General features: G+C 30.9%; 2 protein-coding genes across 5 annotated transcripts; one reads left to right on the forward strand and one right to left on the reverse strand.

Annotated features, from left to right (window-relative positions):
• The first annotated feature begins 2,013 nt into the window (after positions 1-2,013).
• LOC105326720 (uncharacterized) lies at positions 2,014-10,246 on the forward strand. 2 transcript variants are annotated; one of them, XM_034462944.2, is made up of 13 exons: positions 2,014-2,157; positions 2,867-2,884; positions 5,115-5,141; positions 5,702-5,761; positions 6,276-6,326; positions 6,441-6,470; positions 6,674-6,694; positions 6,811-6,828; positions 6,945-6,962; positions 8,316-8,387; positions 8,786-8,800; positions 9,653-9,681; positions 9,785-10,246. In XM_034462944.2, exons 1-12 carry the CDS (start codon positions 2,115-2,117, stop codon positions 9,664-9,666), a joined length of 387 nt encoding a protein of 128 aa, XP_034318835.1. In that variant the 5' UTR covers positions 2,014-2,114; the 3' UTR covers positions 9,667-9,681; positions 9,785-10,246. The 2 variants fall into 2 exon arrangements, with proteins under 2 accessions (XP_034318835.1, XP_034318833.1); XM_034462942.2 differs by having other exon boundaries at positions 2,018-2,157; positions 6,264-6,326.
• A 6,405-nt stretch (positions 10,247-16,651) lies between these two features.
• Positions 16,652-26,493, reverse strand: LOC105326721 (mantle protein). Of its 3 annotated transcripts, none has more exons than XM_011426894.4 (18): positions 26,362-26,493; positions 25,766-25,780; positions 24,198-24,218; positions 24,045-24,095; positions 23,586-23,663; positions 23,311-23,352; positions 23,039-23,074; positions 22,737-22,784; positions 22,108-22,143; positions 21,325-21,402; positions 20,476-20,517; positions 20,185-20,220; positions 19,651-19,734; positions 19,426-19,437; positions 18,887-18,976; positions 17,550-17,569; positions 16,962-16,994; positions 16,652-16,853 (listed from the first exon to the last, which is right to left on the reverse strand). In XM_011426894.4, exons 1-16 carry the CDS (start codon positions 26,390-26,392, stop codon positions 17,559-17,561), a joined length of 711 nt encoding a protein of 236 aa, XP_011425196.2. In that variant the 5' UTR covers positions 26,393-26,493; the 3' UTR covers positions 16,652-16,853; positions 16,962-16,994; positions 17,550-17,558. The 3 variants fall into 3 exon arrangements, with proteins under 3 accessions (XP_011425196.2, XP_011425194.3, XP_011425195.2); XM_011426892.4 differs by lacking the exon at positions 17,550-17,569 and adding an exon at positions 18,233-18,651; XM_011426893.4 differs by lacking the exon at positions 17,550-17,569.
• Between the last annotated feature and the right edge of the window lie 364 nt (positions 26,494-26,857).

Below are 26,857 nucleotides of genomic sequence, written 5' to 3' on the forward strand. Positions count from 1 at the left end.
GTAATTACACCATGTGACTAATACGGGAATTCCCAACTCGTTCAGTTGTGCAACAACCCAAATCATTAAACGACGCTTTCAATAAGGAAGGTCAAAGGAGGCATAAAGACATTAAGAATGAGTTAAGGTTTTATTTTTTGAAAAGGAGTACGTCATTATTTAAAGGAGTTCTATGCCTCCTTAAAGTATATTATCGTCTGTTTATCTTAGACAGGTCACTATAAACAACGTATACCATCTACAAATATTTGACAGTACACATGTGGTTTTATTGGTCTATACAATACAGCATATGACCGATTGTATAAAAAGAATATAAAAATAGACTTTGTCGGAACAACACTGTGCAGAATGACGATTGACATATTCTCTATATATTTGTTTTTGTAAAGCAAAAATTGTGTCTTATTCTTTTTTTTACAGACATACTTGATTAATACACTGAATTTCGAGGAGAAAATGTGTATTGAGTGTAGAGATAAACAAAATTATACTCAATCATCATACCATGCTTAAAAAAACATTATCATAAAAATGCAATCAAAACATCTGTTCATTTAGAAAATTTTATTCGCAGAGTAAAACCCTACGCTACTCTCACCCCTGCTTGGTTTTAAATTTTACGGAAAGAAAACATTTGATCTTTAAATCTATTTTACATTTCTATTCATGGGACAACTATACTTATCATATTTTAATAATAAAACATCTGACAATGTTCATTGCCATACGTAATTACTATAACTAAGCAGTCATGGTAAAACAGGTGCGTTTGAACTACTGTTTAGTGCAGTTCCGCGGTCACTCTGTATATTGGCCCAAACTAGCCTAACCTTTTGACATATTGACTTAGACAACGAGACATGATTTGACATGCAAAGATACTCTGCACGTTGTTTTATATAATGTTTTATATAGACACGAGCAGTGCAAACCGCTAACCTAGCGTCACCGTGCTGCAACCGAGGGAAGGGTAGACAACGTGACGCCCATTGGGCTTCGTTTCTCTTGAGCATTTCGGTTTACAAGAGATGTAAGCTGGATCTCAAATCATCAAGATGATTTACATGGCCCCACATGCTGTATCCTATCTTTACAAATTTGGCTTTGTTCCTCTTGAGCACTGCAGTCTACAAGAGATGTAAGCTGGATCTCAAATAATTAAGATGATTTACATAGTTGAACATGCTATATCCTATTTATACAACAACAAATGATAATTAAGCCCATCCAAATAGCGACAAAAAAAACATTTTAAAATTAAGTGAATCTTCTTTACAGATGAACTATATCTTTGTGTATTTGTATCTTCCAAAATTTTGTACGCATTTAAATATTCAATATGAAAGTAAACCTATTAGATTAGTACAGTACAGTTGCAGTTCATATTTGGAGGCCATTTTAAGCACTTGCCTGAGTTAATTTAATCTTATTTTCTTTTATGAACAGATTGAGTATTTGATCTTTAAAGGTTAAAATGTAGAATTAAGATTTAGTTATCAGGGTTTAGAGGAGAAAAAGGAGGTTGGATGTATTTTGAGCAAAATTAAGTAAATTGTTTATATTTCAATGCTAATATTGCGTTATTCTATCAAAGACTTTATCAAATAATTATTCTCTTGAGGTTGCTTAAGTACCTTTTTTTAGTTTTTAAGAATTTTAGGGACAGTGATCATCGTACATATATTATGAGTATTAAATGTATAACATAAATATAAAGTATCTTTATCAACTCTTGTTGGATCTATATCGTCGATTTTACGGATTTTACGTCATATGAATTGAACCTACAGTTAAAGCTAAAAACTACCTTTATTTGGTAGATGTTTACTTTTATTGAAAACAACTATCATAGTTTTACGCAACGCGTCTAGAAGCCATTATCTGACATCTCACAAGCAGAATAACCATCAACATATCTATAAAACTCCATGTTAGTAGGTAATGGCAGCGAATTAGGAATAAATATTGCGCGCGCATTTTCTGCAACTGTTATTGGTCCTATTCAAGGCACATATAAATAAGCAAGTGTCTAAGTGAGCCAGTCCCCGCAGTAAGTGTGAGTCGTTTGTTTGTCTTTCTTTCCATCTTTCTGGAGCATATCTACGGACAGAATGGGGGTCTTAGTACGTCTACTTATCCTGAGCACAGTTGCAGGTAATTAACTCTAATAACTTATGTCAATAAATGAAAAATGAATATTAAAAAAATGAACTCTTTTAAAATAATTTTTATGACAACTTATTTTAATAAATGAAAAATGAATATAAAAAAATAAACTCTATTAGAATTTGTTTTATGACAACTTATTTTAATAAATAAAAAATGAATATTAAAAAAAATAAACTCTTTTAATAAAATTAGTTTTATGACAACTTATTTCAATAAATGAAAAATGAATATTAAAAAAATAAATTTTGTTTTAAAGTTGTATGTAAGTTAAAACATTTGAGCTTATTTATTCAAAACCCTTATTGATTTCAAAAAATATATTTTTACATTAAGAATTTTATCAAACGCGTCATTTTGATAAAATTCATATATGACATCTTTTCGTTAGTTTTTATGTCATTTTTATGCATTCTACCTTTTTTGCAAGACGGAATTAATAGGAGTTATAAAGTTATCACGTATTTTTCTGGTTTTTTTTTTATCAATTAACCTGTAGAAATACTTCATACAAATTATTTCAACAAACCTGATTTGGAGATTATCTTAACTACATAATTCCCTTTCATTTTTTAAATCTTTATGCGTAAATCAGTAGATTTGTACTGTCAGTAGTATTCCAAATTTATATTTTCATTTACTGTCTGTTTTAATTCAAAAACTTTTAATAACTTATATTTTATAAATCTTTTTTCAGCAATGGCATCTTCTATAGGTAAGAAATGAGCATTTTCCGAAACCATCTTATTTCATGGTGTGCATATGTTAATTGTAGCAGTTAAGGACATCTGTAGAACATACACAAAAGAGGTGCCCCAATCCTTGACAAATTCATGAGTTGGTATGTGTAATATAGTATAAACCTATTAGAGGAATAAACATATCTCAGTAGAATTGTTCCATTCAAAAGGTTTCAAAAGGGAAACCTTCAAAAATTAAATATTTTATCGGAATGCCACGGAATATCGCTTGATTGATAAACATTTGCCAAAAACATTGTGTTGTCAAAAAAGTTAGGATATTTCCTAAGTCTTCGTATTTAATTCTGCAAAATGACTAAATCGGCATTAAAAATCCAACATTATACCAATTGTATATCTTTTGCATTCTATATTTATTGTCCCCGTAGAAAACTAAATGGTAGAACATTACTATAATCTTCGTATTAAACACATCGACTATAAAAGAAAACCCAAATAAAAAAACCCAAATCCGTTAGAATTATTATTTCAAAACTATTGTTCATAGGAAAAATTATATAACGCCAATGTAAGACAATTCCCAGTTAGTTAATTCGTGGTTATCTCAATATTGTTATTTTTTATATAAACATATTTTGTTTTCAAAATACAAGAGGAACAAGATCATAAAACATACTTAAAATTATACGGTATATGAACAAGCGTATGGGAACTTGATGATAAACTACTTGTAATATCATCTGGGTAATTATTATGCGTACAACTGTTTCCTGTTAGACATAACTGTAAACAAGGGAACGGGGCATAAATGACACGTATTTGAAGATAAACACACAAAAAACACTGACCACCGCCAGGGGCCATCTTTTTTTTTTGCTTCCTGCTATATGTGATATAAGAATTATAAAGAAACAGGGGACGTAACAATAAAAAAAAGAATGACGTGGATTCCAGTTATCCGAGAACATAAGCGACGTTAGAGAAAAGCAAAACCATGATCTAGGAACGTATGCGAAGTATATATGTCATTTATTAATTATTCGGTATATTTTTCCTTTGACATCATGATATATGTTTTTACATGTGATGATGGTAATAATAAAACAATAAAATGCTTTCTTCACTGATTCATGCGGAACCTGAAGATGGCGCCATTGCAGTTAAAAAATAGAACACCCACATTATGTATTTTTTGCTTGTCTTTTTCTCATCATTACTTAAAAATATTTTCATTTTCCGTGTGATACATATCTTTTTATGAATGTATCACTTGATTTTATTTGGTACTTGTATGTTTTGTTTCATTTCATTGTACCTACATCTATCTAGTATGGCTCCCTTTAATTCTTACGGGTACTCATAGTTAATTCCTAGCTCTATTGAAACAGCCAGACTGATATCTACACGCCCGTTTACAGCGACCTAAGAAAGATCACGGACTGCATGATTATGTCATACTAAGAGACGATTTGGCTGAATTTATTTTACTTACTTTTTATAATTAGTTTATTAAATTTTTGAAAGAAAGGTGTAAAATAAGTAATGAAATGATTTTTTGATGATCCATGCAGGTTATGAAGGTAGCGATCATTGAAGAAGAAAATACATAACCCACGAAAGAAAAAAAATACATTTTTATCGATATTTTTTTGTGTGACGTATTCTCCCTGGACATAAACGTTGACGCGGGTTCGAGTCATCAAAGACAAAACAAAGTATCCACTTATGAAAATAGAACATTTTTGTAAATAAAAGGAGTCATAAAACGTTCTCAGGCCTGTCTTCATAATGCACTGTCTCTTTTTTTAAAGCGTAAAATGTACTGAAATGAGCTATGGATGTCTGTTTGTATTTTATCTATGTCCACCGTTCCCTCGCCTTTGACTGCTATAAACTAGTTGGTTAGTGACTATTATTGTTCTCTTTAACTTCGTACATGGGAAAGAGGCATGGTTATTGCAGAAAATGTAGATCTGACATTCTATCGACATATTCACGTTTTACGCAACGTGTGAATAACCAATGATTGATTTACAGAGGGAACACCCCTTTATCGATATCAATCAGAAATATGTTTTACTTCATTTTTAGCGTTATCTGTGAATGTTTTTTAAAGAAAAATTTAGCACAAAATAATGTTAACATGTTTAAAAACTAATTTTAGATATAACTTCGCAAAAAAGGCCGCAATAAAAATACGATGACGATGTTTTATTTATATGATATATTTTGTTTCTGTTGCAGTTTTACGGGTGATGCCAAGATCCCAGTGTATGTATATTTTAACTCAAGAGATATAGAACATTATATCAATAGTGCCTGTTTGGCAGGTCAACAGGTAAAAAGACACACCCGAGAAAACCATTGACAATGGTTTTCGAAAGGTGTCAATTTCAACCGTTACCCTCCCAAACAGGCACTATTCATTTAATTATACTAAATGTCTTAATTTTTAAAAAGAACGTAACTGCTTTTATTATAATTTTTGTTAATTGAAGGAAATAGACTCCAATTCTATGGCGAATCGTACGCGCATAATTTACGCGCATGTAACAGTTATTTGTGTTACCTATTGCTAAGTGTGTTGCTAATGCTGAGGTTAATAGAACGGATAATAAACTGCGTCGTAACCAATCAGATTTCGGTATTCAACATGAAAGTTTAATAATTTTATCGCATTTTTCATGGAAAATATTTAACAATTAGGAGCTATTATGGAAAAGCATTTGATCAATAGCTTATTGAAACACAGTTTGGAAACTTTTCTTTCTGACTTAATTTGAATTCTTGAATATAGCCTCATATTAATTCAAACAATGTTTTTCTTCTAGCAAGGCGTATTTACTCCCAGAGGACACGTCCCCAGTTCAGCTTTGGATCTTTGTCATCAAGTAAGCTCCTTTGAACAAACTACTTCTGTTAATAGTTGTGATATTGCTTATCCTAAAGCAGTGACATTGATTAACCTTGGACAATGAATTTTTTTTCTTCCAATTTTTTCTTTAAGTTTAAAGTTAAGTCTAATCTAGATATTTCCAGTTTGACATAAGGTTTTATGAATGCTATATTGCTTTGGCAAACAAAAGGAATCGCAAGAAAAGAAGTTAAAACAAATTCAGTCTTCTGAGATTTCCTCGTCAAGATAACCAAATACACAGTAATTAGAAAACGGTGCTTAAAAAAAAAAGAAAAAAAAGATTATAATTCTTTAAATCTTTTTTTATAGATATTTTGATAACCTCATTACATACTAATCAAAAACTAACCTGCACAATTTTTTCTGTGTTGTCATGCACCAAGGCTTGCTTTAAAACAAACGCACGCTTTGCAATAACAGCCTCTGTGACGTCACTTACTAAACATTGTCCTGTTCGTCCTCGTTTCTAAATATAGTATATGATGCAGACACAGTCAACTTTGGTGGATCATCTTTTGGACTCCGAAACAGTATGGGATGTGAGTACTTTGCAAATTTTTAATGACATTTTTTTACCAATGATTTTAAATTATGTTTTACGCAAGACTATTTAAAAACCATTTAGTTTAGATGTTATTCTATTTGTTTTACAGCCTCCGGAGGAAGTGGCTACATAATGCTTGGTATGTACATGTTCTTCTATACATTTTATATTTATAAACATTTTCCTGCATGTCAATAGAATACAGAGTCTAAAGTCAATATTTATCCTTTTCTATTAATTTTCATGCAATGATTTTTGCAATAATTTCTTTAAAAATAATATCAATAGTCTGAAAAGTGATGATAAACCTTTTCTCATTTTATAATGTTTTGCTCATTATAGGTGGTGACAGTCCAGACACATGTAAGGTTTAATTGAGTTTTAATTAGACTTTTATCTGTACGCGCGTTTAAATAAAATCATATTTTTTTCGATGTAAACTGAAATAACATGATTCTAAATGCATTTTTTTATTGTAGACAATCCATTTGATTTAGGTACGTTTAAAATTAAATCTTCCCTTTTTGAACCTTTTTATTATAGAGACAATAATCTTTTTTGCATTGATAACATATGCACAGGATTAAAGAAATACATATTTTACATTTTGTAGGGGACGCCCCAGATATATGTAAGTATCCTTTTCTTTAAGATAAATTTAATATTTGTAGTTTATATATAAAAGTTTATATTTTATTATATTAACAAATTAATAAAATTGACGATGAACACAATATAATGGATTAATGCAATTCGCTTCTTTACGGTAGCCGCAGTACTTTAATTTTCAGAGCAAATTGGCATAGTTTGATGTGATATGACGTAACGCTAATTGATAACGCTACGTCATTAATCTATCTGAAATTGCTCTGCAGTACCACAGCTACCGTAGCTACCGTAAAGATGTCAATCAAACAAGTGAATAAATACAAAAAAGGAAAATCAATTTTACTATATTTTGCATGTATCTGACCTAAATAAATGACGTGGTGCAACATATGTAACATTTTTGAATACATGTTCTTGTTATATATCAAATAAAAGAAAAGAAACTATCCATATACTTTGAAAACTTCTGCAAGACACCAAAAACAGTTCTGTTATCTTCTCGGAAAGAAACATTTTATACCAGAAACAGTTGTATTGCCTTCCCGGAAAGTGATATATTTTACCAGAAACAGTTAAATTGCCTTTCTGGAAACAATTATAATATACCGGAAACATATATATATATATATTGCCAACAATACACTGTTATTCACCTTTGCGAATAATAATTATGAAAATCATTTGATTATGGAAAATAGCCAGCAACTATACAAACATGAGCAGTTTAGCGATAATGAAAATGCAAAAACAATATCCACAATTCGTTCAATTACTTTTCATTATTTACTTATATACTGATGAGAAAAATCGATTAAAACAATGTTTCTAATCAACAAAAGCGCCATTACGTGATACCCCCCCCCCAAAAAAAAATAAATAATAAAAAATAAATAAAAATATAAAACTCCCCAAAATCCCCAAAAATAAACAAAATACAATTTTTACCTTGGTAAAGAAATTTCAGCCAGCCAAAATAATGAATAGCAACAGCGTTTACGTTTATGTGTATGAACATTATTATTGAAAATGATAAGCACTGATTTGTATTCTGCAAATAAACAAAAAATTCCACTCGTGTTTAAAATAAATACGTTTTTAAACCATTTTATAAAGAAAGTTATAAAACGTAAATGACATGTTTTCTACGGTAACAATACCAAAATACATGTCCTTCGTTAACAGACAACCATCGAAAAGTTATGTTTCCCTCTGCCTTTAGTATCGGGCGACATAACGATTTCGGTATGTCGCCGTCGCAGCCATGTCATATTTCTATAGTATGAGATATTATGTCTTTTGCAGCTAACATAATTGATTACTTTAATTTGAATAAACTTATGATATTTGTTAATTTGATATTCATTATGAATTACAGACCCCATGATTGGAGGGTCAAGCTTCGGCTCGCGGGGGTCAGGTTTAGGAGGCTACCCGATGCATATGTTTGGTAAGTTCTTGTTTTTAACTCCTTGATTTTGTTAGCGTGTGTAAAGGCAACTAATCCGCACATAATTCTTATCACAACTACTGTGGTTTCATTAATATTCAAGGGTATCAATTTTCGTGGATAAAGTGAAAATCACAGTTTCAAGGATACGTAAATTCGTGGCCATTGACCCTTTCAATACAAAATGTTAAAAGAAATTGCATTTCAATGAACATTTAATTTCATGGATCAACTCAACAACGAAATCCACGAAAATTGGTATTCAACGAATATTGATGAAACCACAGTATTGCACCTTAAACCATTTTAGTGTGAATTAGCCAAAAAAGTATGCATTACCAATCGAAATACATTTAGATTAACACATTTCTTATCATTTTGTTTTCATTTTATTACAGACCCCGATAACACATGTAAGTAAAAATCTTCTAAATAATTTTGAAAAAAAAAAACCAACTGGTTCTTTTATTTCCATACGTGTTTGTATTAACCTCTGTGTCGAAATCGAAGTTTGTTACTGCACATGGTAAACCTCATAGTAGAATGCCATTAGATCTACTCTTTATATATATTTGTGTTCGATTAGTATTCTGATCAGTTTTAGTGTGAAATTTGTGGGGTAATAAAAAGTATCAATGTGCCCGATTTAGAATACCTGAGTATAAAAGCAATTTTCTTCGACCAAATTGCGTTCATTCTTTTTCTTTTATTAACCTGTTTATCTCCAACACTGATAAATATCGAGTGTATCAATATTAATAAGATATAGGGGAATGTGTCACGAACCGGTCATAAATCTACCATTTATTACATCTGTGGAAATGCATTACGGGAAATCGGCGGTTAGTAACACAGGTCCTCGCCTAAGAACAAAATTCTTGTTGACCCAATTAGACTGAATTCATACATACGACACAAGGGATTTATACCGTCCGATATAGCATGCGATAGCACGAAAGATGAAAACAGATTAATGTTTCCAATTTTTTTTTATCTTATGATTTGTTACAATTAATACCTTTTCATAAGGATTTATGCAACACAATGAATTACTCAGTTTCCTAAAAATGTGTAGATTTAACATTTGTTGTAAAGGGCATAGAAACAATACTAGTATGTGACCTGCTTTGTAGAAAAAAAAATGAATCAAAGAAAATTAAAGGGATTTTAAATATGCACCTCAGTTAATTAAGAACTTCTATGAACTGCTCTGAATTTACCTTACCAGAGTCATGTATTGAACAAAAGACAATTCTTTTTTTCAGACGTGTTTGCTTGAAAAAGTATGAATATGGTATGTATGCGTATGCTTTACTATTTGAGTTACAATCAATTACCTTAAAATAAATATTTTCATTTCATTTAACTACTATCTATTGATTTATTTTACATTTTAGAAATCACTGGAATGAAACAAACTACAAACCTTTTGGAAATTTTACCCATAATTCACTCAGCTGGACTGAAGTCGTACAACCATTTACCTTTTTTAATACTAACATGAGGGAATTATACTACAATTTTTCAATTAAAAATGTCTTGCCTTTATTTTGATACAATAAAAAAATGTATTTTGATAGTAATCATTACTCTTAAGAGCTACAAGACCCTTTTAATCAATGGTAAATCATATCTGAGAACACTTCAGTTTGATGACCAACTTTTTAAAATAAAAAATATACTCAACAACATAGATAAAGCTATTTCAAAATGTATTTTTCCTTCTGTTCTATGAAACAAAATTTTTTTTTTTTAAAAGATAATCATTGTTTGTTGATTTGAAATGTGCTCGTTCGTGTCTTTTAATTTATTTTACGTATGTGAATGTTTTGTGAAGAATAAATCTTAACGTTTTAGGATCATTTGTTATTTTACGTTTTAAAGCAGAAAGAGAAGAACAAAGTAACAAAATAAGACAACTTCATTCAAGTCATAAAAAATGCGTGTAATTGGAGAAATCAGATGTTTTATACTCTGACTTGTAAATAATCAAATCTAATCAGATGTTTTATACACAGACTTATGAATCATCCAATCAAATCAGATGTTTTATACACTGACTTGTGAAGTATCCGATTTCTGCCATACCGTGGGTAGTTCTATTGATATACTAGTAGTAGGAATTCATATTCATTGTTGGCTGGATGAAGTGTTTGAAATTAAACATGAATTATGCAACATCAGTATAGGAGAAATATTGTTAAACAACTGAACATCCCAAAATTTCTACAATTAATCAAGCAAGTTTAATAGCTGTGGGAGTTTTATGCTTTATTGACCTTTTCGAGACGAAGTGTTCTGTCTTTGTTAAAACCTATTAACAAGTCAAAATTTTGAAACCAGAATATTTCTATTTTTCTGTACGAAATAACAGAAATATTTAAAAGTTAAAGTCAGTTAATTTGTTAACCAACCAGCCTCAATATTTATTCAATGTTTTTGTTATTTTCTGACAATTTTTTTTTCTAATCCGTGTCCTATTATTTTTTATGGAATGAATTCAATATTTATTTGTTTTATACGATATAAAATGGTTTGGAGCAGATTACGCTTTATAAACCGCGAAGCATTAGATATCGTATAAAACAAATAAATATTCAGTTCATTGCTTATAATTTACTATTTTTTACTCTTCGTTGTAGATAAAAACGGTCAGTTGACCTTTAAAATGGTGTAAAATTGTACAAAATCTGTACAAAATTCAAACGTATCATCAGACGTATTGATACGTTTTTGACGTAGGCAACATTCTTTATACGATATAAAATAATTTTTAGCCAGCCAGAAAGCGCGTTACTGCCCGGATTGAATTATTACACAATACAACGAAAGTTCAATTCGTGCCTAATGAACAGCGTAACAGCATGAACAATGAACAGCATAGACAATACCATTTGTGACTTTATGCAATCTTTTTCTGAAGTACATGACGTTACATAAAGAATTTTTTCAAAAACATAACCTGCACTAAACGGGTATCAAAGAGCATCATTAATAAATGTGAGTCACATACAATGTCGAAGTAAGGACTAAAACACATTAAATGTCTTACCCGTATACATATTTAGTTCCTAAAGACTAAATTTTTTTTCGGATTTTATCTTGCATACCCAGTTTCCTGCTCTTTCTCAAATCAAACAGCCCTTATAGAAAAAAAGAAGAATCAGGTATCCACTGTTTTCAAAATGAATTTTATTTCAAAACCTAATTTGATATTTACCCATTTGTGAATTTTTTATTTAAAATTTCCATAAAAACATCTAATTAATGTAAGCTGGTCTTATTTATTTTTTAACTTTGTAATAAAGGAACAAAAGTTTATTTATGAAAATAATACAGATATATTGATAAAAAAGTTCTCTGTGTCAGATATAGTGACACCATGTACAAGCAAATGTTTTAAACTGTTTCAACTTTATTTTTTTTACTCGTCAAATTGTAATGTAACAAAAGTTAACGAACATATCGTATAGGATATATACTGAGCTGGGATAATTTTGCGTGCTAAAAAGTATATATATGGCATTGAAACAACTTTGAAAAAATACACACTTTTATTTAAGAAATGGCGTTATTGTTGGTCAAATCAACGCAAAATACAAGTCAAAGAGAATTAATATCGTCTATATTAACACACTTTGCATTAACGCACAAAAATGGGGAGAATTTAATACTTTCAAGCTTAAAACATAGTTACTTTTAATCTTGTTTAGCTCAGTGGGAAATATCAACAAGAGAATCTAACGAATTCAAATTAAAAGGGCATGTCGCAAAAAAATAGATCCTATACTTAAATTGTAAAATGCATAAACGGCTACATCCTTTAAAAGATAACAAAAAACTATACTAAATCATTGTTAGTGTTCACAGATGCTTTAAATTAGTCAAATATTTAACAATGTTATAAGAACTTATGTATTATTAAAGCGAGGTAACACTTTTATAGTTGTCAAAAAAGTTTCGATTTATATAGTGATGTTTTTGTCCCGAAATGAAAAAAAAATATATTAAGATGGAATGTAACACGTCTTTGTGTATTTTGTATCGAAATAAACAGTAAAATAAAGTGTATTTATGTTAGAAGTTTCTTTTCCAGTCTGACCACCTAACAGCGCAGTGCAACGGGTTAGAGAGTTTATTACAAATCCGTATGTCCTGAGTTCGAATCCCGCTGAGAGTTTTACAATTTTTACTTCTACAAATATTCTAAAAAGCTGTTTTTGGGTTAAATATTGTATTTTTTAAGTTGAATATTGTAAAGTTTAAAAAAAACTTTCAGCAGGTGAAAGTATTTCAATTATAATGTATGTTAATGCACATTAATATCGAGAGATGTCCCATACCACCTTAAAATAATAATGATGGTGAAAAAAAACCAGATGCTAAAATTATTTATAATTATACGTTTGGAATTATTTGCTTGTGTTTATGATTAATTTGATTTTCAATCTCAAAATGTCATGCAAAGTCCATGGCTGTTTTATATGACCAAGAAACATGGTCTATTTAAAAAAAAATAAAGAATAAACAAAGTGATAACGATACATATGTTTTAATGATTACATTACATTTAAAAAAATAAAATAAAAACATAAACATTATTATAGAATAATCATTAAAAAAATATTAATTTTTTTAAAATTGAAAAGCTTAAAGTTTTTTAATAGTATATTTCAAAATCTCCTTTATGCTTAGTAAAGCATAAAATATGATGTAGCTGTAACATTCGTATCTGATTTAAATAAATAAAATTTGTGCATTGCTATCTCCTAATCGAATCATATTTCCGTAGGATACATCAGATTCTGAACTAGCTATCTGTATTTCTAGACACATATTACCGATTGCATAAATATTAATAAATGTTATATTAAGATCTATCAAAGTTGCCAATCTTTTTTTTTTTTTTAGAAAAATACATGCATTAATTGATTTTTGATTGAATGTCTAATAAAATATTTTTATGATACCTGTGTATTTGCATATGTTACCTGTATGTTTATTATACCGATGTTATAAACACCGTATCAAAGCATTCTATTCATTTTGGAGTAAATCAATATTCATGCTTTTCAAACATCAGACTTTAAAAAGTATGTATTTTGAAATAAGGAAACAAAATATATCATTTCTTCAGCTGATTGTTTTAATCAAAGAGGAATAACTCTTTTACAGATTAAATGGCTAAAAAAATGGTTAATAAAAACACATTCCATAAACATATATCGCGTTGTATATATCTTTTTATTGTTTAAACGGTTTTTTCTTTATAAGCAAAGATTATAGATTCCCGACGCAATGCAACCTGACATAATCATATATAAGATAGACTCTACTTTATACTAATTAAAGATAATGTTATTGATTCACTTATATTCACATCTACGTTTGGTCGTCAGAAAAAACATGTTTTGAAATTGAAATTATTTTTCAATAAGATTTTCAGATCTGTATAATTTATAGAATAGAAAAAGTTTGGACAGTATTTTAAATACAATTTTACTTGAGTAACACAATTTGTTCATCCAATATTGCAAAAAAGCAATAATATTACTGGTGACACATATTTTTGTACGTTGACTAGCATTTTTTAAACATATTCAAAACTAATTATTGTTTAAGTGTTGTCACATGATTTTTTTTTTATAACCAAGTCCTGTTTTAAACAACAAGTCAATAAGTTAGTAGTACGTTTTGTATAAAATGATTCTATGCAATTATATTACGATAAAATCACATAAGTATTTTTATATCACTTTTTATTGAACAATTTTTCGAGAAACTAAAGCATAATACTGTTTTGGAAATGCAAATGGTATGTGTAAATAGCGTACTGGAGAAATATGGAAATTACTTTAAATTTTAATTACTGTTGGAGTGATGAGATCGATGCTCTATTTCCCAAAAACCGCTTATTTTTGTATGGGGTGGGGTTAACTTAAACGTTTTTTGATAGCCACAACAGTAAAACGCTCAAAATAAACACGTTTTCTCTTGTGATATTGCATAACATAGGTGGTGTGAAATAGATTGTACGCTGACCAGATATCATTTTTAGACCAATTACCTACGTTCATTGACGTTTTTTTTTTCTTTGTACTTTTGATGTTGACTTTGCGTAAATTAATCAATAGAAACTGCATAACTGCAAGAACTTGCACTAGCTGTTTCATTTATGAAACAATATAATGGTGTTTCTTCAGCAACATGTAACTGTTAGTCAAAATATACAACAGTTCCTCGATTGGTGACGATTCATCGATATGTTATTGCCGTACATAACAAATTATGTTACATCAATGAAGACTGGTAAACGTTATGCAATTGAACGTCATGATTGAGGTGTACATTAAAGTGTGAAGCGATATGTAATCGTTAACTAAAAAGATATGGTAAATCAACAGTTTACTTTAAACGATATGAATCTATTCCTAAGAGGATACGAAACATTGCCAGGTGACTGTTTAACGATACGTAACTGTAAGTCAACATTTACGGTGCACTGAAGGGTGGCAGTTAACCGATATGAAACTGTTCGCAAAAAAATGGCAATACATTGGCTGACGATGATTAAGTGAACTGTACATGAGAAAATACAGAGCATTTGTAGGTGACGTTTTAACAATTTACAACAGTTTATTTTATTGTATGTCAAAATATGGCGGTACAATAATACATGTAGGTGCGGTTTTAAGAAGGTACAGATATACGTATGTTATGATGGCGGTTCAACTGAACATGATATTTTACTGCGTGTCTCAATGTGATGGCTTACTGATATGCAATCGTACATGTACCCCAAAATATGACAGTAAATGTACATTGATCAGGCCCCGCCGTCACCAACTTTCCTCAAGTCAAAAACTCAGCTTAAAATCTTGGGTTTGACCTCAAATTAATGCACTTTTTTTTAAAGGATTTGAGTTGAGGGATGAGTTGAGGGATTCGAAAATTTTGGTGACGGTGGAGCCAGAATTGGTTAAACCATTTGTAACTGATCATTGCATAAATGGTTGATCGATATTTATAGTTAAACAATGCGCTACTTACAACAAGAAGTTACATAAAGTCGATAGGTGACAGATCAGTGATCTGCAACAGTAACTGTAGATGATCATATACGATGCATCGACCATTACAAGTATATCATAACTTGTTAGGTTCTATCAATCTATGAGATTGATTAACCCGATATATTTTTGTAGACGACCAGTAACAATGCTAATGTTTTGTTTTCTCGAGGATTATCAAGTAAGACATTATTTTCAACAAAAGCGATGATCAACGCAAATCCATATAAAAGTGCCTTTAATCTCGTCCAATTTTACACAATGTGAAAATTACCTCTCTCATTCTTTAAAATTTTAAACTTTTTCTCACTTTCAGTCGCAGTCATTTTCAATTTGCTCCAGACACAACAATGTGACGTTAATTTAAAGGGCAACTACTCTAACTTAAAATTAGTTTCAAAGGGAAACTACTCAAATATTTCAAAAACTTAAAAAAACGTTTTTTGTATTAAAATATTATGAAATGTTGAGATGAGTAGGCGAAGCGTCTGCCATATTGCCGAATATTAATCCCCACCAGAAGGACACAGAGATATAGTCACGAGTAATGTCTAAACCAATTGAAATGTGACATTTTAGTCCGAGGAAAAACGACGGTTGACGGTACATCGAGGATACATATATCCTAAGGTAATATTCCTTAGTATGTAGAAAGATGAAATCATTAGGATATTTGTTGACGATTCAGCACTACATTGTAGTGACTAGTCCTGTAAAAATTTGCTTGAATTGAAATTAAATAATCAGATTTAATCAACTAGTGTTATCTTATTAGAATCTTTTTCAATGAACAACAGTATTCACTGTAGCGCGTAAAGTGTTCATTTTTATTGATAATTCTGAAAAGAAATAAAAGTATTTAATTTTAATGAAAAAGTATTTTTACCTTATGCATCAGCAATCTGTTTATCTTGTTAAAATCAGACAAATTTTAATTCTATGAAAAATAAACTGTTTTCAGTCTTTCTTTTACCCCGTAATATTTTGCTGAATCCCAGCTAAAAAGTATCAAATGACATAGTTATCTGCTTCAAATAAACGCAATTAAGATTTGCTTATATTTCAGTGTTAGTCGTGTTGGACGATATATCGGCTAATGCTACAGTTTAAAACTATAATTTGTGACAGAGGTAATCTTGCCTCAGTTTTGTAATGTTAATGCAGGCCTTCTGTTTGGAAAAAACACAACATAGATGGAGGTGTTTAGAATGTTTTTTTTAACTCAAAACCGTACACAAAAACAAGAAAATTCGGGTTAAAAATATAGATCTATTTATACAGACGCCCGGGAGATGAAGATACATTACATGAGCACCGATGTTTAATGTATGTACAAATACAGAGATACCATGGCAAATGAAATCCAATCCATTTTCAGGGTCGCATCGGACCGTGTCTGTAAAACAAAATTAAAATATCAAATTATCGAGAGTTCAAAGTCCAAGTTTACAAATATTATGATTGAATAATTTATGTAATTAAGTAAAAATGTAAAAGTTATTACCTGAGCTCATTTGAGTGGTTTATTGGTAGCCACCTGGTAAAGTGAAAATAACAAAAGCATGATTAAATGTAAAAAAAGAAATCAAACTGAAAGTGAAAATTAAAAGTGCTGGACATGTCTTATTTTTAAAATAAGATTAAAAAAACACCTGTATCAATTAGATTATTGACAGTGAAATAATTTGAAATATTTGAATTTTAATGATTGTCTTCATTACTATGATTATTAGGTATTGATTTAGATCTACATAATATATAATATATATGTATCAGAAATAATAACAAATAATGAAGTAATCATAATACTGGAAGGATTAACGTAAGATTGATATGCAAACGTCTTAAGTAAAGATTTTTTTCCATCACCATCACACAGACAATATGGTAATAATTAACACAAATTAAATAGTCACAATTACAAAAACACTTTTATTTAAGGAAGATATGTAACAGTGAAAAAGGGTGTAGTGCAAATATAGTAAAATGGTGAAATATGGCAGCATTGTGCATTGTACGTGTAAGTGCTTTATTTTGGACGTCTTTAAAGCAAAATATATAAATTACTGCTCATAAATACACATACGCTTACCAAGACCAATTAGTCTTGACCTGTTGTAATTATGAAAACAGATATTTAAATTGAGGTCATAAACAGCCACTGAAGAACTACTCTGCTTCGATACAATTCACACCGTCTTGAATTTGCACGTTGTCAACGAAGGAAAAAAGAAATTGGGGCAGATATTTTCCTCTGTAAAGTATAATTATTGCTGAATTTTATCATATCAATTGCTTTTTCGCGTATTGTCGTTCTTAAAGATTGCATGTTGACACACAAAACAATAGGATGTATAGTTTGTTATGGCAAATAATGAGCATTAAGTTAAAGACTTAAGAATTAAAAACCAACGTTTGTCTTAAAAATGTTCTATTTGGATGTGGTAAATTCAGATGCTTTGATATAATTTCTATTTTTTGTTACATAATTTGGAGTAAGGAAATGATATAGATGTGCATGCTAAATATATAAAGAAAGACAGAATGTTATGGATTAATAAGGAAAAAAATTGTTGCTAGACAACCAATAGTTGAGGATCTACTGAATTTTTATAGGTTATATGTCTATATCTAAAGAAGAGAAACGATTGAAGGAGCCTAATGCTTTGAAAATCAGTGCAAATATTTTCTATATTATTTGGAACTTTGGAATTCCCGGAGAGTTTTCTATTTCCTACTTAGATTTGCTATTATTATTTTTTCTACGTTTCTCACCGATAACTTCTCGTTTTAAACCTAATGCTTATTAGCATATCCTGATCCTCCCATGAAAGCTGCACCTTGGAAAGGGGCGGGGCCTGCCATTAGGGCGGGGCTTCCGAATCCACCTATTGGTCCCGCTTGAAAACCAGCACCGCCTCCAAAACCTGCCAATGATCCTGGTCCTCCGGCCATGCCTACCGGAAGAGCAGGACCACCTCCTATTAAGCCGCCGCCCATACCAAATCCTGGACCACCGCCTAAGGCGATTCCTGGACCACCGCCTACGGCTATTCCTGGACCACCGCCTAAGGCGATTCCAGGACCACCGCCTAAAGCGATTCCAGGACCGCCGCCTAAGGCGATTCCAGGACCACCTCCTAATGAATTGGCCCCGCCCCCAATGAATCTCCCTCCTCCTTTACCTTTGGATTCTAAAGGGTAGTGCCAAAAATCATGAAACATATGTACACAGGTAGGGGTCTTAGATTTGCGAAACTAGTAGTAAAGAAGAGTATCGACCACCTAAACAATTTAATTGTAACGAATCATGTACAGTCCTTACGTCCTTATGAGCTTCTTATGAACAACTTCTGGGTACAAATACATCTTTTTAGATTGTGCCATTTACAAGCTGATTTATTTAGTTGATCCGATGTATTGACGTACCGTAACCGCCATGAGCTTTGGCCACTGGGACATGGATCTTCTTCCTGTCAATCACTGGTACTTGGAAGCCCACCTCCTTAACTCGAGCAACTACAAGCAAAGGATCAATTCGTTAAAAAATGCCAACCAGTTTATACGTTGCTGACAAGTCTTGTACATCGCTGAAAAGTCTTATTATTACATGCACTTGGATATTTTCTATTCATTCTTTTCACTTCAATATCTACTTTCTTAATTCGAGCCAACTTGTTGTTTATACAATTATAACAAATTTTACGTATATTTTTGTTGATTACATAGTTTTCTATGTCTGTTCCTGTTTTTATTTGTTTTTTTTAATTTTTTTCCCATCCGATTCGTTATACAATATATACTTAAAAGATCTTTAACTTAAAGTAAAGAAGCGTTTATCTTTTCCAATATTGAAGATATTTACAATTGATCATCCATTGTTGGATCAATAAACAAAAACTTATATTTTTTGTAAATAATATACAAATCCTCTGAGATAGATTCAGTCTTTGTTATTTGATTTTTACCTGCAACAGGCTCTGTAAAAAAGGAAAAAAAAGACATTAACGAAATATTTAGATATAAGTAGGTATTTACAAAGTTATAGAAGAAAAAATTGTATATGATTTTCCTTTCTATGGAAAAACGTACTTCTTAGGCTTCTTTGCTCTTTTAGTATTTTGAAATATTTATATCAGAAGCCTATTTTGTACAAATTTTGCCGAAATTAAAAAAGCAGTATTTAGCCTTACCTTTCCTCACGCTATGTACGTGCTTGGTAACATCGACGGGGTATTTCCTGACGACCAGACGAGGTTGTGGGATGTTCTTGAAAACTATAAAAGTTGAAGAAGTATTAGATTATTCCATCTACATTATTACAATAAAAGGAAAACTATAAAAGTCAAAATAGAATTAGGTTATTTCGGATTGTAATGCATTTAATGTAAATAATGATTTTAAATATTTAAAAAAATATATAAGTTGATTTTTTCTCTGTATTTTATAAAAAAAAGTTGGATGATTCAAACGATAGCGGAGCCTAGTTATCGTTCTTTGTCAAATTGACACCCCCCCCCCTAAAAAAAAAAAGAAAAAAAGAAGAAAAGGAAAAACTTATGATTTTAAATATTTAAAAAAATATATAAGTTGATTTTTTTCTCTGTATTTTATAAAAAAAGTTGGATGATTCAAACGATAGCAGAGCCTAGTTATCGTTCTTTGTCAAATTGACACCCCCCCCCCCCTAAAAAAAAAAGAAAAAAAGAAGAAAAGTAAAAACTGACCGTGCTCGGTGATTGGAACAGGTACGTGTTGTTTCTCTGGAAAAAAAAAAGAATTATGGAAATCTATAAAAATGAGCATTAAACAAATATTTTGATAAAAAGAAAATGAATGAAACATTTTAAACTGAAACTGTATGTATGCTTCTTTACTTAGGAAATAACTTTTGCAAACAGGTCTCGTGTGGAAACTTATTTTTTAAGCAAAAGGAAACTATTTTTAAGCGAGGCAGTTTAATAATAGAAGTGCAAATGAAGATTTACAAAGTAACGATACGAGATTCTAGTACTCACTAATATGTACTCTCTCCTCAAACACAGGTTTGGGTCTGAAGACTGGAAATAAAAGATACGTCAAACATGATTAAAGCATGATAAAAAAGGCTAAATTAAATCATAAAGGTTTCTTTCACGCACCCATTTTTTGGGCCGCTTATCAAAAAATATTTTTAGGCACAAAAAACCCTACCACTACTACAGCGCCAATATTCTTGAATTATTTCGCTCAGTTGGAACAGAAAACAAGTCACGTTATTCGAAATTATTTTATATATATATCAAAGATGCTCCTATGAAAAAACATTCATATTCATTTGAGTTATTTGTATCATTTCTGTGCACTTTGGCTTTTGATTATTGTAAATGTTGAATCTACATCTAATTTTTTATACCGAGGCATTAATTTTTGTGATCGGCTTCGGCCGATCACAGTTGTGTCCATATGAGGCATCCAGCAAATTTAACTATTTGCGCACGCATTGCGCCTTGCCCTATTTTATTTACTATGCAATGACAACCTTATTTAAATCTTTAATTAGACGTAGATTACTAAAACGGTAATCTAATCCGTTAACCCTGAAAATAAAACATTTACATACACAATCATTCAAATCACGGGTTTTTTTCCACATATGCGTAGGGATTTTAGTCGGAGGTATAATTTGCCTACTAAAAGTAAAGTTCATTCATGCCTTGCCATTTCGAAAATCATTAAAACGGTGTTATATATAGTTCACTGCATGTTGCGTATATTATGTAAACAGAGCTGACCAATGATATTTCATGCCGATCATTCCTTTAAAGGAATACTTGGTACCGTTTCTGTGCATTTTGAGTTTGGTTATTGTACGTGTTGAGACCTACTTCTGTTTTCTTTATATTGAGTCTTCTTCTTTACAATGACTTGTGGGTAGGGTCGGTCTACATGAACTGGTCTGACCACTGAAAAAAAGAGAAAAATCTGAAAAGTACTGAATGGAAAGTGAATTTAAGACAATCTGTATATAGGGACATATTTGTGTTACATTAAAGTTTTAAAATTCAGAGAATTTAAAACTATCTATAACAGTCCAGTGTTACATTAAAGTTTTCAAATTCAGAGAAATCAAAACTATCTATAACGGTCTAGACTGTTATAGATAGTTTTAAATTCTCTGAATTTCAAAACTTTAATGTAACATTTGCCCCCATTTTATTTTCGCCCTTTTCGCTCTCGTTGTCAGCGGGCGAATTTAAAACTGAGCGAACTCAAATTTTTCAATTTATCTCTCCTTAATGCAACTATGTCAGTGCGAATTAAAGACAAGGCGAAACCGTTTGCAAAAACACGGGACGAAAACAACCCTGTATGCAGTACTCTCGTTCATATAAGTTTCAAGACTGAAACACAAAAAATTAAGAATTGTTTCTGAGAAATATTCAAGAAGAAAATGACACGACGCCTAATATAAGAGAAATTTAAACTTGATTGTGTAGAGATTTTGCCTTCTCACGTTAAATGAATGACATCTGTCTGTTAAAGTAATGCCTAGTGGTAAGAAGAATACGAGTAAGCAGTTTGTTTACTGACAATTCGGAATATTGTCAAGTAATGACAGATTTAACTTACATGTAAGTGAAAAATGTTAAACCCCAAAACATTCTCACCTGTTTTGACCTTGTGTATGGGCTGCGGGACGTCGACTGTATAAATGAAAACAAAATGAATAAACATGTAATATTTTAAGAACACATATTATCATACATGTTTATCATGGATAGTGTATTCTATTTCATTCCTTTTACCCATCAATGTGAATGTTTGAAGCATATATGTTTACTCACAATTTTTCTCACAATTTAGGTATGGAAAAAATCAAGATCAATATTTAAATTCAATTATTCCTTGTAATACTTTATTTCATAGAATATTTATTCTAACCATTGCTTTACTTTGAATTTTTAGGAGGATTTACATAAACATTGTCTGTTGCCTAATCCTTTAGAATTATCAATAAAATATGTTTGAAATAAAATAAATTAAATCAGATGGGTTCAATCAAAACTTTATCACGCTAGTAAAAAAAGTAATTTACAGGTTTCATTAGTGTTGTCATCTTTCAGTAATCATAACATAATGAACTGTCTGTCAACATAGTTAATAAAATTGGCTTCTGCAATAAACACTGAAGATGATAAGCTGTCAGTTAAGACTTTGAGTTGACGCTAATTATGGAAACCTAATCAAGGAAATCTAATTATAAAAACTAATTATACAAAGCTTGCCATGACATTACCTGTCTTGTGAACGTCAAACTTCTTCACGACCTCGACAGGCTTGATAACTGAAGAAAACGAATAAAACATTGTACGATCTACTGAACAAGACTAATAAAACCATCGAATGAGTTACTGAGAAAAACGAACATAACATCGCATTATTTATTGAATAAATCAAAGTTAAGAGAGAGAGAGAGAGAGAGAGAGAGAGAGAGAGAGAGAGAGAGAGAGAGAGAGAGAGAGAGAGATGTCATTAAAAGGGCGATGTATATAAAAACAATGATTTAAAATGTGGAGATAATAATAGAACCAAACTTACTTGTGTGTTTCCTAATGTACGGCTTGTCATAGATGTCTACAAAATTGAAACAACATCGTCAAACAATTAAATAATAAAAAAAAAGAACCATATGAAACTTGTCACTATTTGAAATATTCATTTATCTCACTGAAAAATAATTGACAACGAATTTTATGTTGATATTAGAAAAAAAAAATATCGTTTTACAACGAAAAAATCATTGCATTTTGAAAAGTAAAAGTAATTAAAGTAATTAACATTAACATACCGCCGGTATAAACGCTACTTACATTTCTGTACATGTACTCTTGTTTTTCGGATAATTTTGGGTCCTAGGTAAATGGAAAATTAAGATTTAACCGTTAAAAACTAATTTCTATCAAGTTTTCAAAAAGGTATAATATTGTTTTACAGAGAAAGAGAGAGAGATTGTAAAAGCAGTTTGAGAATTCATCTGCATTATAAAAGAGCTATATAAAAATTACAATGAGAGAGAGAGAGAGAGAGAGAGAGAGAGAGAGAGAGAGAGAGAGAGAGAGAGAGAGAGAGAGAGAGAGAGACTTACTATGCACAAGTCTGGGAACTTCTTGTCTAATAATTTTGACCTCTTTCTGAATGACAGGGACCTGATGAATAAGCCCGACTATGAAATAGAATAATCTGACAAATAAGAGGCATGTATGAACACACGTAGAATTGAGATATTATATTTTCCAAAAAAGGTTCGTTAAAAAACGAGTATATCTTGTAAAACCTCCATTTGTTATTTTTACAACAAAACAAACAATTACATTATATTTTTGTCACCTTACAATATCCCCCCCCCCCCCAGAAAAAGACCACCAAAATATTAAATTAGGCTGTGTGTATTTTTAAATTCGAAGCAAAATTATTATTTTATATAAAATAAAAAGTTTGTATTGGTGAATTGGTTGGGTTAAATGACGTTAAAATATTGGATCCGCCTCTGTGTTGGTGAATTGGTTGGGTTAAATAACGCTAAAATATTGGATCCGCCTCTTACCTTCCCTGTGTACGTCATGTGCTACTTCATGTACAGCCTGTTTGGCATGCGCTAAAAAATGAAAAAAAGATTATGTTTCATTGGTTGATCAAACGGCGGGATATTTGAATGAAAAGGAAATTTTAAAAATTCGTTTATATTTTAGATACTTACGGACCACATGTACGGATGGCTCTGAAAAAGTAATGGAAATCATATATTGAATTACACAAGTTTAATAAAAAAAAGATCATGGATTTAATATGCTTTATAAATATGATGTAAGAAAAGAAACCCCAAATAATTGTAGTGTATCAATATTGTGTAACATTTATAACTCAGATATAACATTCGTTACTCTAGAAAAATAGGTCAAGGTAATATGCCTGATTTACGATAGTCTGTTAGATGTTATATGTTGGAACATAAAAGGAGATGTAATAAGCGCGTCCTTCACATAATAGCAATTTTGACCCCAACGCTATTTTCACCTTGCCGTTCATAAAATAATAGGTCAAAATTGGGTCAGTGTTGGCAAAAAAATCATTGCCCTAGCACAGTGAATAAAATACGACAAGTGGCACAATTATTGCCGGTGCTGGTTCGTTTATATCCGGCGAATGATCACGAACAGAGAACGGTCTGGTATTCACGGAATGAATTCTTTCCTGGCGTACGGCAGACTTACAAACTGCCCATGTTTTATATTTTGATATGTGTTTAAGATCAAACGTACTTGAGTGGTAATCGATTTTTGGGGAGAAAAATGGAACAACTGTAAATACACCAAATTGCCAATCGTGCCAATTTGATGTATTTTTTTTTTACTTTTTTGGGATGGCGGTGTGATAATGTCAGTAAATAAGTTTTAAAAAAGTTCAATGCATTTTTCTTTTTAATTGTTCTTTAATATATTTTACTGAAATTCAATATGTGTTTAAATATATATTTTAGATTATACCCATTGGATGATAATACCCCCCCCCCCAAAAAAAAAATCATTTTCATAAAAATAAATGAAGTGCGCAGAACATTCAGGAATAAATTGTTCTTACAGTCCATACTAGATATAAATAGGACTTAATAACAATGCATCATTATTCTGTTGTTAATATTTTTAAAGCTCTCTTTTTAATGAGAATCCGATGCCAATTACATAATAATTTTCTACTCAGTAAAAAGTTTACATGACAGTTTTATTTTTATTTCTGGGCCGCTTACATCGCTGCAGACATGAGGACAAATGATCACGTGCGCCGAGACATGACATACTACAATGCATCAGTTGCGCTTCAATGCCCCGGGCCCCATACATCATTAAACACTGCAGCGTAATAAAAAAAACCCAGTGCGATATCAATTGATCATTTCACGGTCGACTGCTTTTACTTAAATACATTAGCATAATTCATTTATATCGACGCTCTTAACAAGTTCATTGTGCAGGGATGAATTTTTCACTGTGTGTTAAAAAAGTAAGAACTGAATTCTGATTAATCATTGTTTAAGCTAATTGTCTTTGCGATAAATTAATCCTTAAGATGACAAATTACACCGGAAATTAACATTTGCATTGAAAAACAGATCTCGTTTAATTTATTCTTATAAGAAGATGATGAAGTTATAAGAATACAGAATTAAAAATATTGTCAGTCTATTAATGCAATAAAAGGGATAATTAATATCTGTCAACATAAAAATGTATAATGAAAATAAGTGCGTAAGCTATGTTGAATACTTACCAGCAAAAGCCCCGACTACAAAAAAATCGAAACAAAAAATTGAATTATTAAACTAATTACCAAAAAAAAAAAAAAATCTTTTAAATTTACATTTATTGAAATATGATTATAAATCATATAATGTGTATTGTCTCAATACAATTAGGACAAACGTAAAAGAGAGTGACTCCGTTTTTGTTGTTTATTTTTGATTTATATTGCAATGCCAGGCATTCATTAGTATGGCAGGCATTCTCAACAGTGTCAAACCCTTACATGTCTAGATGTCATTGCAGATGAAAAATGAATATCTGTATGAATATTACAACCCCTCTGATCAGTTCATACGGACTGAATATCAATGTTTGTATCATTATTCTTTAGAAGTGTAATAATCTTATTGCTTAAATTATGAAAATTTGAATACAAAGAAAAAAACCTGAAGTAAAACTTCTATTTTCAAAATGAATTGATTTTTAAAATTTTTTATTAGAGAACATGCGTGGTTTGACACGTGGCTCAGAGAAATCGAAAAAATATGATTTTTTAAACAACAATATCAAATTTTTAATTTGAAAAAATTCATTACGTAATTAATATATATTTTGAAAACTTACCAATGACCGTTAACAGAATGGCCGCTATCATGATTAACACACGCGGTAAGGCTGCTTCCTATTCAAGCCGTACAGTGCCAACTCGCAATAAATGCTATATATACCAAGTTATTAAATGTAGCGATCGACCTATCCGCAGACCCGAATTCAATACAACTTTCCCTCCTAAACACGCCCCTTTTCGTGGTTTTGGAGGCCCCGCCCAACAAATCATTTACATAAACCGCGCCAGCCCAGGAAATTAGTGCTCATGAATATTCATGTTTGTCCGCGGGGCACGGTAAGGGCGGTTTGGAATAATGTTATCTGTCACGTATTTGTAGAACACCGACTTGTAGTGTGTTACGGATAGCCCTGAAAATTCACACATCATAATTAATAACATGTATCTTGAGGACAAATGATCCATTTTGAGAGCGATACAGCCCTATAGAACGAACAATTGTTTGACTGGAGAGAGATTAATCAAACGCCATGTAAACAGATGTTTATTGAT

Source organism: Magallana gigas, chromosome 1, assembly GCF_963853765.1.
Source record: "Magallana gigas chromosome 1, xbMagGiga1.1, whole genome shotgun sequence".
In the NCBI taxonomy this organism is placed as follows: Eukaryota; Metazoa; Mollusca; class Bivalvia; order Ostreida; family Ostreidae; genus Magallana; species Magallana gigas.